The 18,231-nt window shown below is 44.0% G+C and overlaps 1 protein-coding gene across 7 annotated transcripts in view; it reads left to right on the top strand.

The window, feature by feature from the left end:
• Positions 1 to 18,231, top strand: part of LOC148891807 (zinc finger protein 521-like) — a 177,098-nt gene that overhangs the window by 60,442 nt on the left and 98,425 nt on the right. For 6 of the 7 annotated variants that reach the window (XM_089008424.1, XM_089008422.1, XM_089008420.1 and 3 more), the window contains 2 exons: positions 14,231 to 17,724; positions 17,824 to 17,908. In XM_089008424.1, coding sequence (XP_088864550.1) covers positions 14,231 to 17,724; positions 17,824 to 17,908 — 3,579 coding nt within the window. The remainder of the gene's footprint in view (positions 1 to 14,230; positions 17,725 to 17,823; positions 17,909 to 18,231) is intronic. The other variant, XM_089008423.1, reaches the window with a different exon arrangement.

The raw sequence follows: 18,231 nt of genomic DNA, 5'->3' as shown, positions 1-18,231 counted from the left end.
TACGGGCCGTTCGGTCCCTATATGACCGATGTCAGAGTCTGGTTCGCATTGCCGGCAGTAAGTCGGAACCGTTTCCAGTGAGGGTTGGGCTCCGCCAAGGCTGCCCTTTGTCACCGATTCTGTTCATAACCTTTATGGACAGAATTTCTAGGTGCAGCCGAAGCGTTGAAGGTTTCCGTTTTGGTAGCCTCAGTATAGCATCTCTGCTTTTTGCAGATGATGTTGTGCTGTTGGGGCCTTCAAGTGGAGCTCTCCAACTCTCGCTGGAGCGTTTCACAGCCGAATGTGAAGCGGCTGGGATGACAATCAGCACCTCCAAATCTGAGACAATGGTTCTCAGTCGGAAAAGGGTGGAGTGCCCTCTCCGGGTCGGGGAGGAGATTTTGCCTCAAGTGGAGGAGTTTAAGTATCTGGGTGTCTTGTTCACGAGTGAGGGTGAAAGGGATCGAGAGGTCGACAGGCGGATCGGTGCGGCGTCTGCCGTGATGCGGACTTTGTACCGATCTGTCGTGGTGAAGAAGGAGCTGAGCCAAAAAGCAAAGCTCTCAATCTACCGGTCGATCTACGTCCCAACCCTCATCTATGGTCACGAGCTATGGGTTGTGTCCGAAAGAACGAGATCCCGGATGCAAGCGGCCAAAATGAGCTTTCTCCGTCGGGTGTCCGGGCTCTCCCTTAGAGATAAGGTGAGAAGCTCGGTCATCCGGGAGGGGCTCAAAGTCGAGCCGCTTCTCCTCCACATCGAGAGGAGTCAGATGAGGTGGCTCGGGCATCTGATTAGGATGCCCCCGGGACGTCTCCCTCGTGAGGTGTTCCGGGCATGCCCCACTGGCAGGAGACCCCTGGGACGACCCAGAACACGCTGGAGAGACTATGTCTCCCAGCTGGCATGGGAACGCCTCGGGATCCGCCAGGACGAGCTGGAAGAAGTGGCTGGGGAGAGGGAAGTCTGGGCTTCCCTACTGAAGCTGCTGCCCCCGCGACCCGACCCCGGATAAGCGGCAGAAGATGGATGGATGGATGGATGGATCTGCGCTTTGACTGTAGGCCCATTGTTTAGTTGGTCAGCAAAGCACGGCACTTTTAAACATGATAAATTATTATTCTCCATCAGGGATTCAAAAATACATGGGGGTCCACTTTTTTCTCCACACAGCTGTGTTTTAAACAGCTAACTTAGTTTTTAAATGTGAGGAACTCCTAGAAAATGAGAAATATATAAAAATCACTGGGTGTGCTTACGGCTGTAATAGTGCACACGACCTAAACTACTGTATGTCTATCGCAGAACATCTTGACTGCTGGAAAATACAACAAAATAAATAAAGTACAGGAGTTGAAAAAGAAATGAAAGAATCTAGGCTAACTTAGCTCATCAGCTTTTGGGATGGAGCCACTTCTCATTGTCATTTTTGCTGTGGGGAGTGACTTTTGATTGACTCCTAATTGCAGTGTTTAAAATAACGTCTGCCCGGTGGCCCAGGGCGTAAAACTCTTACGTCGGACATGCAACTTCTAGGCCCGGGTGGCCAACAACTTCTTCAAGAAAAAAAAAATCCAATCAAACGTTTTATTCAATAAAGCAAAAGCTTCAAGCCGAGTATGCAAATTGACAATTTGCATACTCATCCCCGGCAGCCAATCAGAAGCCTGTTTCGTGCTTCGGACTATACTGTGACTGAAAAGTGTACTTGATTGTTTTGAAAGCCGCTTATAAAGAGGAGTCCACGTGGCTTTGTGCAGACAACGCAACACAAACATTGCATTGTGCACCATGACGACAAATGACAACTGGAGCAAAATCAGTAGGGGGATATGTTTTCCATAAATTAAGCAAGGGAGCATTTGTGGTAGGTACTTACTTAATTAAAAAAAAATACTTTATACTTCGCAACAATGTTTCTTTTTTTGCAATTAGTCGTCTTATTGTGTTTCAAGTTCTGAAAAATGGGGCAGGCAACTTTATGGCCGGGCAGGCAACTTTTCAGAGTGTTCTGCCCGGGTGTCCACTAACTTTTTGTCATGAGTTTCAGACACTGCTAATTGGCTAACCTTTCATTTAGAGTGGTACAACTTCAGATTGTTTTGCCTTTTTCATTTGGTGTTGGCTGGCGTTTCTACCAAATTCCTCTCTTGGTGGTGGTCTGTTACTAAGTCAGTAAAGCCTAGCAGTGATTGCCAACATGCAAATTAGGAGCTCCCATTATGGATTTGGGCAGAGAAGGAGGAAGGTTTTATTTTTTTATTTTTACTTTAACAGTGACCCTGGAAGTTTGCCACTTAGCAAAAACAATCCATAGCTGTTTTTCAGTTAATCTTTTTTTCTGCTGATAAATAACTAAACAGGAGTAAATCAATTTGGCGTGATGGATGAATAAGTAAAAATGCCCCATGGTCATTCGCCTGTTTGTATTCCATCTGGCCGCATGAAGATGTGAGTGAGGAAGATTCAGGTGCATTCCTGCATGAGTACATACACATGTATTTGCAATTGGCTTATTAGCCATCGACCATATATTACAGGAACGGGCAGAAACAAAGCAAACCCTGAAATCTGTCAGCCATTTGTGATCACATACTATACACACATGTCAGGAGTCTTCTGGCACGCTTTCGTGGTCCCAGGGAAGTGCTGGTCCAAAGCCTGTTTGGTTCTCCAGGGAGCATCCGCCTCCCCAGCCCTCTCCAACGAGCCGCCAAACTCCCAACCCCCACCCCCCTTCCTGTCCAGTCTGTGGACGCAGTGTGTGGCACCAAGGTTGCACAGGAAGAAAAAAACCTCAATCATGTCCGTAGGTGTTTCCTCAAAGACGAAGAGACTCATCACAGTGGTAATTGTGTCGAGTGAGAGATCTTACGAATTATTGGGTAAAAAATAGCAACTCTCGCTGTGGCTTTTGTTATGTTTCTGTTTGTGCCATTTCCCCTACATTGATCCACCCTTCCATCTGTCATCTTTTACTCGCTGTCTTCTTCTTCAGCTGCTGCTGCTGATGCTCCTCTCTGCTTGAAAGTTGTATTGAAGAGTGCAAAGAGGAGCCTTCTGACTCACACAGAGAGGAGGGATGAAGCTGTTTATTCATCTGGAGGGTATTAGTGGCATGATTAAGGAGAGAAGGGAGCGGCATGGCTGATGCGACGTCTGAATCACTCGTTCATAGGCCGCTGCCAGGATTCGGGCCAAAAAAAACAATGAAGAATGACTGGAAAAGAACTTGTGAAATGTAATTCTCTCATGAAAAAATATCTTTCCTGAACTAATTATTAATAAATGCAGGTTCTCTTGGACCTTTGAGATGTGTCAGTGCCGTAGTCACTGAGGGTTAAAAATTCTTGACATTTAAGACAGGGATGCATGAAAATACACAGTCTTGCTTGAGTAGATGTTGGTTTCTTATTGTTTTTTTCATGTGTTTTTTCCCCTCGCTCGCTGCTCTCTGTGTTTTTGTCTCCCTCCCGGGCTGTCTCCTGTTGTTCTACCACTGACAAGCATGGACGCCTTTGAGAAGGTATCAAATAGAACCTTTGTGTATTAATCAGGGGGAAAAAACAGAAGTCACAGGTCAAGAAGCAAGTGGCATATATTTTCTTTCTGTATGCAGTTGCTAACGCACAGTCTACTGATTTTTTTTCCATCCCTTTGCCCTTGTTTCTAAAATATTGAAGACCCCACACGACGTGGAAAAAATGTGTGCTTACTTGTTTTATTTATAGTATGTGGTGTACAAGACATACCCTGTACACCATATACAGACAACAATGTTTCTAATGAATGAATTTCCAAAGTGTCATGTTAAATAGAATAATTTTAAAAAGTTGTTCACTGTTAGCTCATCTGATACCTACATTCAGTTTGCAAACATATCTTGGCATTTTTACAGTGACAGTCGACTTGTGAGAAATGTTCTAAAAACACTCACTTGCAATTGTTGCCAGCCATGTTGAAGTTCGTGGCATGACCCAACTTCATTTTGACCACATTAGGATCTGTAACCTAAAAGAAGAGAACAGTTTTAACCAACCCATTATCTAAACAGATTAAGGAGGGTCAAAAAAATCTCTCAACACACCCTATGCTGCAGGATAATCTCTCAAGACAATCACGTGCTGATGACATAATCAAAGCAGGTCGATGAGAAGGGGCAAAGTGGGTATGAGTGATAGCCATTAAAAAAAAGATTCTTATTATGTATTAGTAGGTCTTTTTGTCTTCATTTGAAATGATGCATTCTCCCAGGACTGTACTCTCCCTTCTCCCCCCCTCAAAAGTACTCCAACGATCAATCAAGTCGTGTCTCGTTCCACTAGAGTTGCTGTATAGGATGTCCATATATTTCTGCACAGAACAATTCAACTCCTGAAAGCTCTAATTATATTCCTCTCTTCCACATTCACCTGAATGAGTAAAAGTGGGTGAGGAATAAAAGTGCACACATGGGCGGTCGCCAGCAACAGCACATAGAATGAGTTATTAAATCTTGCACCTGATCTGCCGCAGTGTTGAGGGAACACAGACGCCCGCTGCACACACACACACACACACACACACACACACACACACACACACACACACACACACACACACACACACACACACACACACACACACACACACACACACACACGCACACACACACACACATACACACACACACACACACACACACACACACACACACACACACACACACGCACACACACACATACACTCACACACACACACACACACACACACACACACACACACACACACACACACACATACACAAAAATTGGCCCCGCCCTCCCTTTGAGCCAATGCAATGAGGAAGGCGATGGAGGGGTCATGCTGTGGGACAGATTGTCATCCTCCTCTCTCCCCCTGCGAGACTCTGGGCCACTGGACAAGCCAAGACAGCCCTATTTCCTGTTTGCACTTTTGCCTCGACCACTTCTCCTCTTACTCTACCATAAGCGTAGACCATGCCACCATGACAAGCCACATCAACAAAAAGGCATGTGATTTTGCTTGTTTTGAGCGATTAGCTCACCATCTGGCTCACTCGCTAGCGAACAGACACACTTGTTAGCCACCTGCCGAATTTACTAACTAGCAGAATAGTAGTGGGACTAGCTCACCACCTGGATAACTAGCCAAAAACTATCTGACTGAGGGACAGCCTATCCTGCCAATTTCATAACCAACTGGTATTGCAGAGAAACCTGTCAGACAACTGTCTAAATGAAGGACTTGCTAATTGAAAGATGGAGTCATTAGTCACTTGATTAAATACTCAAAAAATAGCTGACTGACTGACCCATGACTTTGTTTGCCTAACTAATTGCACATTGCAAAACGAGAGTTAAAAACCTAGGTAAGAAGTTAAAAGATATTTGTTCTTTTATTTAATTTTAAATAGCCACTTTAACAAGTAGGCCATGGTTGAGTTTGCGCTTGACAGACCATATTTAAATGGCATTTTTTTTATTCATACATCTGTTGAAGAGGTCTCCCTCTATGTGCCCCCCCCAGTAAGACTAATGAAATAAAAAATACTGATGTTGAACACTACTATAAGTAAACATTTGTTTTTAATTTTGTAGTTTCTGTTTTTTTTTTGCTGAAGTATATGAGTGTATCAGGGGCATGTCTGCCATACAGTATGTCATCCATTTCTCACTATCATGGAAAAAAATAGTAAATGATGACCAGTCGCCCTACTTTTCCTCGGCTTTGCCCTTCCATTTGTCTAACTTTCCCGTGGTGCCACTGGGGCAGTGTGATTTCTGGGACAGTGACCAAGTGTGCCTGTCTGAGCTGGGGGACGTGTTTAATGTGGACAAAGTAGTTGATGCTTTGCCGCTTCCCCCGTGGCTACGAGGCGGGGCCATGGGGGTGTTGGCATAAATGAATGCTTGGAATGCAGAGTCCAGACGGTGTTTGACACGCGTCCGTTGCTGAATCCATTTGAAGGCTTTTTGATGACAGGCTCAGGAAGTGAAGTCTTATTTCATCTGGTGACTTCTTGCCTTGGCCTCTAGAGTTGCTCACACACACACACACACACACACACACACACACACACACACACACACACACACACACACACACACACACACACACACACACACACACACACACACACACACACACACACACACGCACGCACGCACGCACACACACGCACGCACGCACACACACACACACACACACACACACACACACACACACACACACACACACACACACACACACACACACACACCCACACACACACACACACACAATCTCACACATCGATGATAAATCAGTTCTTGGATTGGATTGGATTTGCCTTTATTAGTCTCGTAGTGGAGAAATTTACATTTCACAGCAGCAAAGTTATGAAAGGAATGAGAGGAGAAAAAAAAATACATTAGCTGCTGGAAAGGCAGCCACTCTCGCGGCGCCGTCAAAAGTCAAAAGAACAAAAAAAACTAAATAACAAATAATATGACAACACAAAGACACAGAGAGTCATTCATTCTTAAGCACTTTATGTACCCTCTTTGTTACACGAAACAGTTCTAGATGAAAGAGGAGAGGATCAAAGCGTCTTTTCGCCAGCAGATCAGGGACATCATGATGGAATGTGCACGTCGACTACAAGCTAAATGTTGAAAGCAAACACGCAGCTGTAGCATCCATTGACGAAAAGAGATTGTCTCAAATCTCCTGTCCCACATAAATCCGCTTCAATTCCAAGCCGCGACAGGTCTTCCTTTAATTATCTCCTGCTTCGATTGAAAGTCCAGTTTAGAAAATTCTTTCAATTTAGATATGTAATGCTCCATTCTGAAAATAAGGCCAAGCAACACGTAAAAATGACTGCAGGGTTGCACTTAACTTGCTAACTGTTTACTGTAGCTTGCTGTCACTAATTATATTATTCTGCAGCTGAGGAGACGCAAGAAGAATCTCTAATCACGAGGCAGGTGAACTGTGTGCCTCACCTATGCACACAGTTTTGATCAAAATAAAATAAAATAAACACTGTAGTACAGTGTTTATTATGTACAGTGACTGTACATTATATACACTAGCTAAACCGTAGAAAATATGTTCGTATACTAAAAGTGTTTGAACACTTTAATAGCGATATGCAGAGGGATAGCAATGCGGTCTCACTGCAGAGCAAGCCAGCACAGTTAGCATAGTCATTGCGCAATCCATGGTGAAGCTCAGCCGACTGCTGCCTCACCGCTCGTCTCTACTTAGTATTTGAATGGTAAATGTGAAAATTCAGCAATTAAAAAAAAATCAAAAAATGGTGAAGTTAAATGGAAAAGAAATTTAAAGTACAAATTACTAAATAAATATAACTGTTTAATTTATTTTTTCATTTGATATTTCCGTGATGACAGGTGTGGCACGGCCTCACCTGCCTCCCCTGACTGCACGTCACTGTTACTATGCAATGGTTGGAATATAAAAAGCCAAATGAGACCCTCTTACGATAACACCTAACAGTCTTCAAAGATGAGTGGCAGTGAAGAAGTAAGCCACGATGAAGTCATTTCAAAGAACTCTTAAACGGATGTTCAGTCAGGATTCTGAGAGATAATGTGAAAATTCATTTTGCCGCACCCTGCATTCTATCTTAAGTGATGGTGTCACAAAGCCCGCTGTACATGATAAGTACGTTATTCACACACACGCCTCTATTTGGGCATCAGAAAATCTCATGTGCCAAGACGACACATGCAGTTGTCTCGTGGGGAAACACTCACTTCTTCCAGAATAATAATAATACACACAGAAACAATCAGATCCCTGAATATGAAGGGAGGTCACGGTGTTACATCAGACAAGTTGTCAAATTTCTGTTTATTCAATGAGTCCCTAAACCCCCATGTACCAACAGATACACTCACATTCAAAGCAGAGAGTGTCTCTGATGACAATCATACACACAAAGATGTAATTTGCACGAGATTTGTATTTGAGTCGAGCACAGCTTAGAAGTAGTTTATGAAGATACAATATAGATTAAGAGTTACTGCCATTCCTAAACTGTACTGTGGACTATTTTCCAATTGCAAGCCGTGTGCAGAATTTCAACTTCCCACAAATAGACAATTTTTAAATTAACTTGCAAGCTTTATAGCATTAGACAAGACTGGAACCCAAATAATAACGATGACAAAAGCCTTTCCAAAATTAATACATCTCCAGTTTACATCAACATTAATTCGGATTACTGTGCTCCATCGGCAATGAAAACTAAAACTGGTTTTCATCAAACATTTGTGTTCCATTCCAAAGGTTGACTGTGTCATCAGAAGAATCAACGTCATGGTTTCTTGAAAATATGTCAAAATCCCAAACATGTTAAAAAAGAGACAGAACTCAAAATGTAGCTTCTGGGTTTCTGAGTCCAAAAATGGCAGATGATGACCTGTTCCCAGTTTTAAGGGCTTTATTTGAACAGGAGTATTTGCTCGTGGAAAGGTTGCTATGAATGAACACAGAGGAAGCAGAGCACAAAGAACACTCAGTCTGCTGCAGGAAACCTCGAGACCTACGTGCCAGAGAAAAAAACACTATGGTAGTTTTTTAATGTATAGAGCCTGTTGAGATGTACTTGAGACATGAGCGAAACTAAAGTTTGGAAGCAAGCGGTATTGCATTCACCTTCTCCCACGACCGTTGATTTCCTTGAACTCTTATGGACGTTGCTTTTACTTAGTCTGGCTCTGCAATAAAACCTAGACAAGAGCCACAAAAAGCCAAAGAAAAAAAAACATATTCAAGGTTTCACCTTTTAATGGCCGTGGACTGTCAGATATGCTGAGATGCACAACAAGAGTTGAAACTGCAAATATTTTTTCATGAAATGTTGGTCAAATTTTAAGTTGTAAGACGTCTGGGTCGTTCATAACTGACCATTTTTCATGAATTCCAAACTGCACGTCGAGGCATATTTTTTTCCTGAAAATGCAGATTGTACGTGTTCTTTAGCTTTCAAATCTTGAGGGATGTGATGTTATTTTCATAGATTTCCAAGTTGAATGAAATCAGGGACATTTGGCTTCAGAGGCACCTCTAAAAGACATTTTGCTCCCTGAATATTGTGGAATTGCAAATTGAAAAACCAGACCAGAGATGTTTATCTCTCAAGGACTTTGGTTTTTCCATATGTATTTTGTTTGCATTTCCACAAATACATTCCACAAGTACATTCCACAAGCATGGATTCTGGTTGTATAAATTCTGGGGCACTCGACTTAGGTATAGCATGTATATCAAGAAACCATTTAATATTTGCCGATACTGTATTGAAAACTCTGTCACGATATACATTCTCTCTTTTGTGTTTACTGTCCATATCCATACTGTCCTATATTGTTTATGTGATATTGCAGCACATATTCTGTTTGTAATGCGGTTAAACCTTTCGGATAATGGTGGATGATTCCTTCGCCTTTCGTGCAGATGACATTTTCTTGTGTCACTTTGAGACTTGAATGCATGCAGTTTCACGTGTGCCTCAAGAATACAAATAATGAGCGCTTGGATTCCTTTGTGTTGCCATCATGCCAACATTTTTGCACCTTGGTGGAGGTCTGTGGACGACTGAATGCCTTTCTAGTTGCTGTGGTTGTTTTTTAGTCATGTCAATAAATTCTAACATCTCATATCCCCAGCTAATGTACAGACTATGGCACACTCCCTGAAGCTGGGGTTGTTTTGTTTCATATGAGAGACATTTAACGGCGTGAGTGGGAGGTGGCGTTGGCGTTGAAGGGGTAGGGACACAACTCCAAAAGAGGGACAGCCCTTAAGATGGAGGTCTTCCTCCCAGGATGTGACAGGCTGTTGGCTGAGGGATGCTCAGGAAGGCCTTGGCAGTCCAACAAAGAAAGCTCTTCAGCTGCAGGGTGTAGTTTTTCAGGCCCCAGCATCCCCTTTGGCAGCAGCACAGTGAGCGCTGGCGCACACAGGCCCCCGGCCCGAGAGACGGGGAAGTAAGGCCAGTTCTTTTTATTTACTCAGGCTGCTGCTGAGGCCTGGGCATTTCTTGTTAGGGTGAAGAAGGGGGAAAAAAAAAAAAAAACAAGCCTGTCTCTCTCTTTCCTCTGCCGGTCTCCTGAGGAAGAATTGCGCTTTCATCCACAGTTGTTCACATACTTGTTTTGGCCATTGGACTTCCATCTCTGTTTTGTGTGTCTGCGTGGGAGTGAGCGAGAGAATCAACCTTCACCCAATATATATATATATATATATATATATATATATATATATATATATATATATATATATATATATATATATATATATATATATATATATATATATATATATATATATATATATATATATATATATATATATATATATGGGCCTCTTGGATAGGAGGCGAAACGTCCGAAACCTCCAAAATTGTACAGATGACGGCTGAAGAAACCTTCTCATCGATATATATATATATATATATATATATATATATATATATATATATATATATATATATATATATATATATATATATATATATATATATATATATATATATATATATATCGATGACGGCTGAAGAAACCTTCTCATCGATATATATATATATATATATATATATATATATATATATATATATATATATATATATATATATATATACAGTGAGACCTCAACTTACAAACACCTCAACTTACAAACTTTTTGTCTTACAAACGTCAAATTTATGAAAATTAAACCTTATAATAAGCACTATTTTCATAATACACACCCACCATGGCTGGCGGAGTGATCTTCGGCGGAAGCACACGACCGAACAGCACCAGAGGTTAAATTACCAACAGTCCTTATCGAAGGTGACTCTCCTTCCATAAGCCATCAACGACCATCAAAAAGGTAAATAAAACTTTATTTTACAGCACAGTTTTTTTCTTTGACCTTCGACCTCCAACGCCATTCCATCAAGCCATAAACGGCCAGGAAAGCCAGGAACTGATTATTCCTATTTTAATGGTTTCCTATGGGAAATGTTTTTTTTAGATACACACTTTTCGCCTTACACACTCTGTCTGGGAACCAATTAAGTTCGTAAATTGAGGTCTCACTGTATATATATGATCTGGGAATTTTACAATCCCTGTGGTGTTTCGTTTTCAGGTGAAGTCTTTGAAGATGTGCTAGAATGACTAATTCTCTGAACTCAGTGGTATTTGATTAACTCATCCGTCCGTTTTCTCATCCACTTATCATCACATGGGTCACAGGCGTGCTGAACCTTAATCCAGCTGTCTTCGGCAGTGGGCGGAGGACATCCTAAACTAGTTAGCAGCCAATCGCAGCACACACATAGGGAAACAAAGATATTCACTCACACCTAGTGACAATTTAGAGTGTTCCAATCCAGACCTGGATTGTTTTGGATGATGGATGGAAACCAGAATACCTCGAGAAAACCCACTCATGTACGGTGGAACATGCAAACTCCATAGAGGAAGGCAAGAGACGGAATCAAACAGTGTACTGTAAAGATGTCGCAGGTTTTAATTCCTTGACTTCATTCTCTTTGCTGAATACAAAATCCATTGACCTTTGTTTTATAAATTTGCGTTTGTGTCCTTGGACTAATGATACTAAATAAATAATTGACATAAAGCACATAAGCAAACGATGAAACGATAGCTTGATGCTGTCCCAAACCAAATGCATCCTCGTTTCGGGCCGTCAAATTTCATTTAACCCTGTATATGGGCCCATTTGTTTGTTTGTTTTATTGTGTTTGTGTCTTCACACCAATACGTTTGACTGTAAGGCATCGGCGAGGGTCATTCTTCATATGCTGTCTCCATGGCAGAGGGAGCAAGGGCAAAGCCGCCCCCTCTGTGGAGGAAGGCATTGCACTGAGTCAGCTGCGCTCCCGTAAAGCAAAGAGAGAGGCGCATATGCAGGCTGGCAAACCAAGTGAGGTTTGCACCTTGAGAGAGCTGCATTGAGTGGGTGCTTCGCCATCGGGGGATAGGGCGGGGGATGCTCACGAGGGCTGCCGTGTGGAGGTGGACTCTTGACGTAGTGCTTTCAGCACTTTTCGGTGGGGGTGGGGACAAGGGAATGTCCTCCTTTGACTGCGCCTGTTTCCTGAAGATAGGCCCTGATAGAGAGGTGGGTTTGGGGGGCCGAGTGCTTTGAGAGGGCATGATATCCTGACGAAGGGCAGATCGTGTTGTCAGAACAACAGCAAGAGGAAGATGGGGAGACACTTGGATGTGTCTCTCTTTCCAGGTTGGCTCCTGCAAAAACCCTTTCCTTCACCACTTTCCTTCATAAATCTTTGCAGTTTCCTCTTGTTTATCCATTTCAGTGTCAGCCTATTGACATTGCTTTTTTCTGAAAGGCTTTGGACTACACTGTTTTACTTTGGTAAGGAAGTCAAGAGCACTTGTAATTGGACAGCAGGAAGAAGTGTCCTGTAACCTCCTGAACTTGTGGAAGTGGTGTTTTCCCCTAATGTTACTGCACAATGCAACAGTGCTTGAAGTCAGCAAATTGACATATTAGGGGACCGCCAACTATTTGTAACACGTTTGGGAGCAGTCTTGTTGGCGTCCCCCGTGATTCTCCACACCTGGTCGCCCTTGATTGAGTGAGGCTAGGCACAAAGGGATTTTCAAGAAGTCATTTCCCTCAGAGACATATCATCAATGCCAAAGCAACAGATGGTGCAGTAATTCTAAATGTAAAGTCACTTTAGCCAATCAGAAAACTATTGAAAGTCATTTGCAACAATGGCAAATGTGGAGTTGTTCCTGAAAAGAATCTATCCATCGATCCATCCATCGATCCATCCATCCATCCATCCATCCATCCATCCATCCATCCATCCATCCATCCATCCATCCATCCATCCATCCATCCATCCATCCATCCATCCATCCTTCCATCCATCCATTTTCATAACCGCTTTTGCTGTTCAAGATCACGGGAGGTTGGAGCTTATCACAACTGACTTTGGGCCACTAGGGGACTACACCTTGAAACTGAGTGCTATTTATTACGTTTCAAAACACATAAAGGTGGTGTCCCATTGAGCGTCAAATGCTTGGTAATGTGGCGAATGTTAGATATATATATATTTCTGTTGAATGCTTGTGAAAATTGTATCTGTCGTTGCAAAAGACAGATGACAACAATTACCTACTGTTTTAAACAGTATTGCAAAGATCATCAAATGTTTGCCACTGATCTGCCACTGTTTGGGAACCTGAGTGACCTTTTGCCAAGTCCTAGTAGTTCTATCCCAGCTTCAAAGATTGATCTCGAAAATATGGAAACAAATTCCAGATGCAATTTTCAGAAACTGAAGGGTGTCCTTCCTCGGCCTTGACTTGGGCATGAACGTCCGAGACCCCCCCCCCCCCTCTCCCTAAGGCTCCAAATTGAAATAGTTATTCTCACCTCTTTGACATGTCATTAGACAGAAGCTCTCTTGTTTTCCCCATCCGCAAAACAGGCATTCCTTCAAACATTATCACTTGCCTCGTAGCTTTGCATTCTGATAAATATGATAATAATGTTCATTTAATAATGAAATATGTATTGACTGATGATCTGAACTCTAAACTTTTCATGAAAATCATTTGTCTTGCGGCGGGGGCTTCCTAAAGGCTATGGATGGCTGTGCGTGAAATTGGACGTTTAATCTTTTCTCCCATCACCACCACCACCAATCTTGACTTTTTTCTTGTTTTTCATTTGGCTTTAAAGTTCTTTCAAGGACTCTTGTTTTTTTTGTACTTCTTTATAGTGTCATAGCTGTTCAGTAATAATAGAAATGTTCTAATTTACCTCATGCCAGGCTTACATCCTCAAGTACACCCACTGTCTTGCTTTGGCCTTAAATGTCAGAGGGATTATGTTATGAGTCACAGTGGGCGAAGCCATAACATGGCCACATACAAGGTTAATTGTGGTAAAAGTATTTCTTGTTATTATCGCCTCTAATTATACATTCAATTGTGTGCTTTACAGTAGCTTTTCAGATAACACCCACAGGGAAGGATTGTTCCATATTATTTAAAAAACAAAATATTTCACATCAGACAGTTTGCAGGATTGACGGTGTAATAGTGTGCTGCCCTTTAGAGTATAAACCCATAAATTAGTCAAATGAGTGTTAACATAAAGACGTGTATACCCCCAAGCACCCCACCACCACCTCACTGACAACCACCTTAAATTTTGTTTTTATTTCCTTTCCAGACGGTGCAGACATCGAGGACGACCCGTCATGTTCTTGGCCGGCATCATCTCCCTCCAGTAAGGATCAGACGTCTCCAGGCCATTGTGAGGACTATGATTTTGGAGAAGACGAAGGAGGACCAGGCCTGCCATACCCATGTCAATTCTGCGACAAGTCTTTCAGCCGCCTAAGTTTCCTCAAACGTCACGAGCAGAGCCACAGTGATAAACTTCCCTTCAGCTGCACCTTCTGCAGCCGTCTGTTCAAACACAAGCGCAGCCGCGATCGGCACGTCAAGCTGCACACCGGTGACAAGAAGTACCACTGCGGCGAATGTGACTCGGCCTTCTCCCGCAGCGACCACCTGAAAATCCACATGAAAACTCACGCCTCCAATAAACCACACAAGTGCCCCGTATGCCGGCGAGGCTTTCTCACCTCTAGCTCTCTGCACGGCCACATGCAAGTGCACGAAAGGGGCAAAGAGGGCGGCGGCACAAGCCTCAGTCGAGTGAACGACTGGAAGCTGAAAGAGACAAGCAAATGCAGCCGTTGTGAGGAAGGCTTCGATGTCCCTGAGGACCTTCAAAGGCACATAGCCGAGTGCCACCCTGAGTGCTCCCCGTCGGAGGACGGGGGGCTGGGTGCCACACTTCAGTGCATCTACTGCCATGAGCCCTTCAGTGACGAAGGTGCCCTGCTGACCCACATCAACCAGGCCCACAGCAGAGACAGGAAAAACCACTCCTGTGCTATTTGCTCCGAGCACTTTTTGTCTGTTGAAGACCTCTACGCTCACATGGACATACACCAGCTCCCGGAATCTAGTAACCATAGTAACAGCCCCTCCTTGCTGACTGTGGGTTACACTTCTGTCTCAAGCACTACTCCCGACTCTAACCTGTCAGTCGACAGTTCAACAATGGTGGAAACAGCGCCGCCTGTCCCAAAGACTCGGGGTAGGAGAAAAAGGGCTGCTCATAATGCATCGGACGTTGGGGGACGAGCTGCAAAGCAGCCAAAGGTTTCTTACAGTTGCCTGTACTGTAACAAGCAAGTGTTCTCCAGTTTGGCTGTGCTTCAAATTCACCTACGGACCATACATCTCGACAAGCCAGAGCAGGCTCACACTTGCCAGTTTTGCTTGGAGATCTTGCCCTCTTTATTAAATCTTAATGAACACCTGAAGCAAGTCCATAATGCCGAAGGCCACACAGCCCTGCTCGCTGGGCTGTCCGACTCTCTTCTTCGGTGCAACTTCTGTCCCGAGATCCTGAATGATCTGAACGCCCTGCAGGAGCACATCCGCTGTTCCCATGGCTTTCCGAGTCCTGTTGCCAAGGAGAGCAATGCCTTCTTCTGTCCCCAGTGCTTCATGGGTTTCTTGACAGAGACGACCTTGGAAGAGCATGTTCGTCAGACTCACTGTGATGGGGGTAGCCTGCGTTTCGACTCTCCTTTGGCTGTCACCCCCAAGGAACCGATTGTAGAGGTTTACTCCTGCTCGTACTGCACAAATTCACCCATATTCAACAGTGTTCTGAAGCTCAACAAGCACATCAAAGAGAATCACAAGAACATTCCCCTTGCACTCAACTACATCAATAACGGAAAGAAGACGTTGCACGCTCTCAGCCCCTCGTCTCCAATAACGATAGAACAGGCGTCAATGCTCAAGCAAGGCGCCTCAGCCACACGTTCTTCCAGCGAGTTCATATGTAACCAGTGTGGGGCTAAGTATACAAACTTAGATCTTTTCCAAACACATCTGAAGACTCACTTGGATGGTCTGCAGCCTCAACTCACATGCCCGCAGTGCAACAAAGAGTTCCCAAACCAAGAGTCCCTCCTGAAGCATGTCACCATTCACTTTACGATCACCTCCACGTATTATATCTGCGAGAGTTGTGATAAGCAGTTCACGTCTGTGGATGACCTACAGAAGCACTTACTGGACATGCACACCTTTGTTTTCTTTCGTTGCACTCTGTGCCAGGAGGTGTTTGACTCAAAGGTGTCTACTCAGCTCCACTTGGCCGTGAAGCACAGCAATGAGAAGAAGGTTTACCGCTGCACCTCCTGCAACTGGGACTTCAGACATGAGACCGACCTGCAGTTGCATGTCAAACACAGTCACCTGGAAAACCAAGGCCGCTCCCATCGTTGCATATTCTGCGGGGAGTCATTTGGGACGGAAGTGGAGCTGCAGTGTCACATCACCACCCACAGCAAGAAGTACAACTGCCGCTTCTGCAGCAAGGCCTTCCATGCCATTGTTCTGCTGGAGAAACATTTGCGGGAAAAACACTGCGTGTTTGAGGGAAAAGCGCAGAACTGCGCCGCAAACGGCTCAGCTGTCACCGGAGCAAATGCCCATCCCAAAGACGAGGTGGAATTTCAAGGTCTCTTAACCAACAGCCACAGTACAGGGACCACAGGAGGATCAGCAGTGGAGTCCCAGAATAGTCACGACGGAAGCGAGGAAGAGGTGGAGACTGCAGATCCCATGTATAGTTGTGACATCTGTGGGGCCTCTTACACAATGGAGTCACTTCTCACGAACCACCAGTTGAGGGACCACAACATTCGCCCTGGTGAGAGCGCCATGATGAAAAGGAAAGCTGAAATGATCAAAGGAAACCACAAGTGCAATGTATGCTCTCGCACCTTCTTTTCTGAGGCTGGTCTCAGGGAACATATGCAGACCCACCTTGGGCCTGTCAAACACTACATGTGTCCAATTTGCGGCGAGCGTTTTCCCTCCCTGCTTACCCTGACTGAACACAAGGTCACACACAGCAAAAGTCTGGACACGGGCAGTTGCCGCATCTGTAAGATGCCTCTTCATAGTGAGGAGGACTTCCTAGAGCACTGTCAGATGCATCCTGACCTTAGGAATTCCTTGACGGGTTTCCGATGCGTGGTCTGCATGCAGACGGTCACCTCCACTTTGGAGCTCAAGATCCACGGGACCTTTCACATGCAAAAAACTGGCACTATGTCAGCAAATCAATCCACCGGGTGCGGCAATGCCATCTCTCACAATCAGCAGCTACATCACGTCCAAAAGCCTTTCAAGTGCGCCTCCTGCTTGAAAGATTTTCGTTCAAAGCAGGACCTGGTTAAACTGGACATCAACGGCCTGCCCTATGGACTCTGTGCGTCATGTGTGGCCAACGCTGGTTCCAAGAGCGCCAGCCCAACAATGAATGGAGGTAGACAACAGCAGCAACAGGGGGGCACCACCACTCCAGCGGCTCAATGGATTCAAGGGGAGAGTCTCAGCCCAGGCGAGGGCAAAGGCAAAGCCGTCTCCTCGTCGTCCTCATCCTCTTCAGCATCCTCAACAGCAGTCGTAAAGAAGCGGTGCTCAAGCTGCAACGTGAAGTTTGAATCTGAGGCAGAATTGCATAACCATGTCCAGACGGTGCATGCAGGGGACAGCGGCGGCGGAGAACTCAAGACGTCACAGATGTCCCCAATGCCCAGATCCAGCCCATCGCAAGCTGAAGAGGTATTGTGCGGCTTGGTCTCCTTGAATTTCTTTTTTTTAACTATATTTTTAAATTGGTGATCAAGGTTGTAACATTCATGGAATTGGTCTTATTTCCAGAAGAAGACATACCAGTGCATCAAATGTCAGATGGTTTTCTACAGCGAGTGGGACATCCAAGTTCATGTGGCCAACCATATGCTCGGTAGGAGATCTTTTTTTGAATGCTTTTTTATGTTTTGGTTTGTGTGAGCTCGCCTCAATAATATCAAACAATTGGTCGTTTCTTTCTGAGCCCTCATCAAAAAAATTTATTTGAACATTCATTTTAGACATAAATGATGCAAGTGATTTTCTTCTGAATGTAACTTGAAACAGATATTGACCTCCTCCATGTGATTATTCAAATTAAAAAGAATGTTTCATCATTTTTGAAGATGAACCACATAGTGTGAAAAATCTAATAAAATATTTGACCCTGTTTCATTTAGGCTCACAAGTGTCTAGATCACATCACCAACTAGATGG

This window comes from Hippocampus bargibanti, linkage group LG11 (genome assembly GCF_051943395.1).
Source record: "Hippocampus bargibanti isolate YZ-2025 linkage group LG11, ASM5194339v1, whole genome shotgun sequence".
Classification (NCBI taxonomy): Eukaryota; Metazoa; Chordata; class Actinopteri; order Syngnathiformes; family Syngnathidae; genus Hippocampus; species Hippocampus bargibanti.
This window is presented reverse-complemented; position numbering and strand designations above follow the sequence as displayed.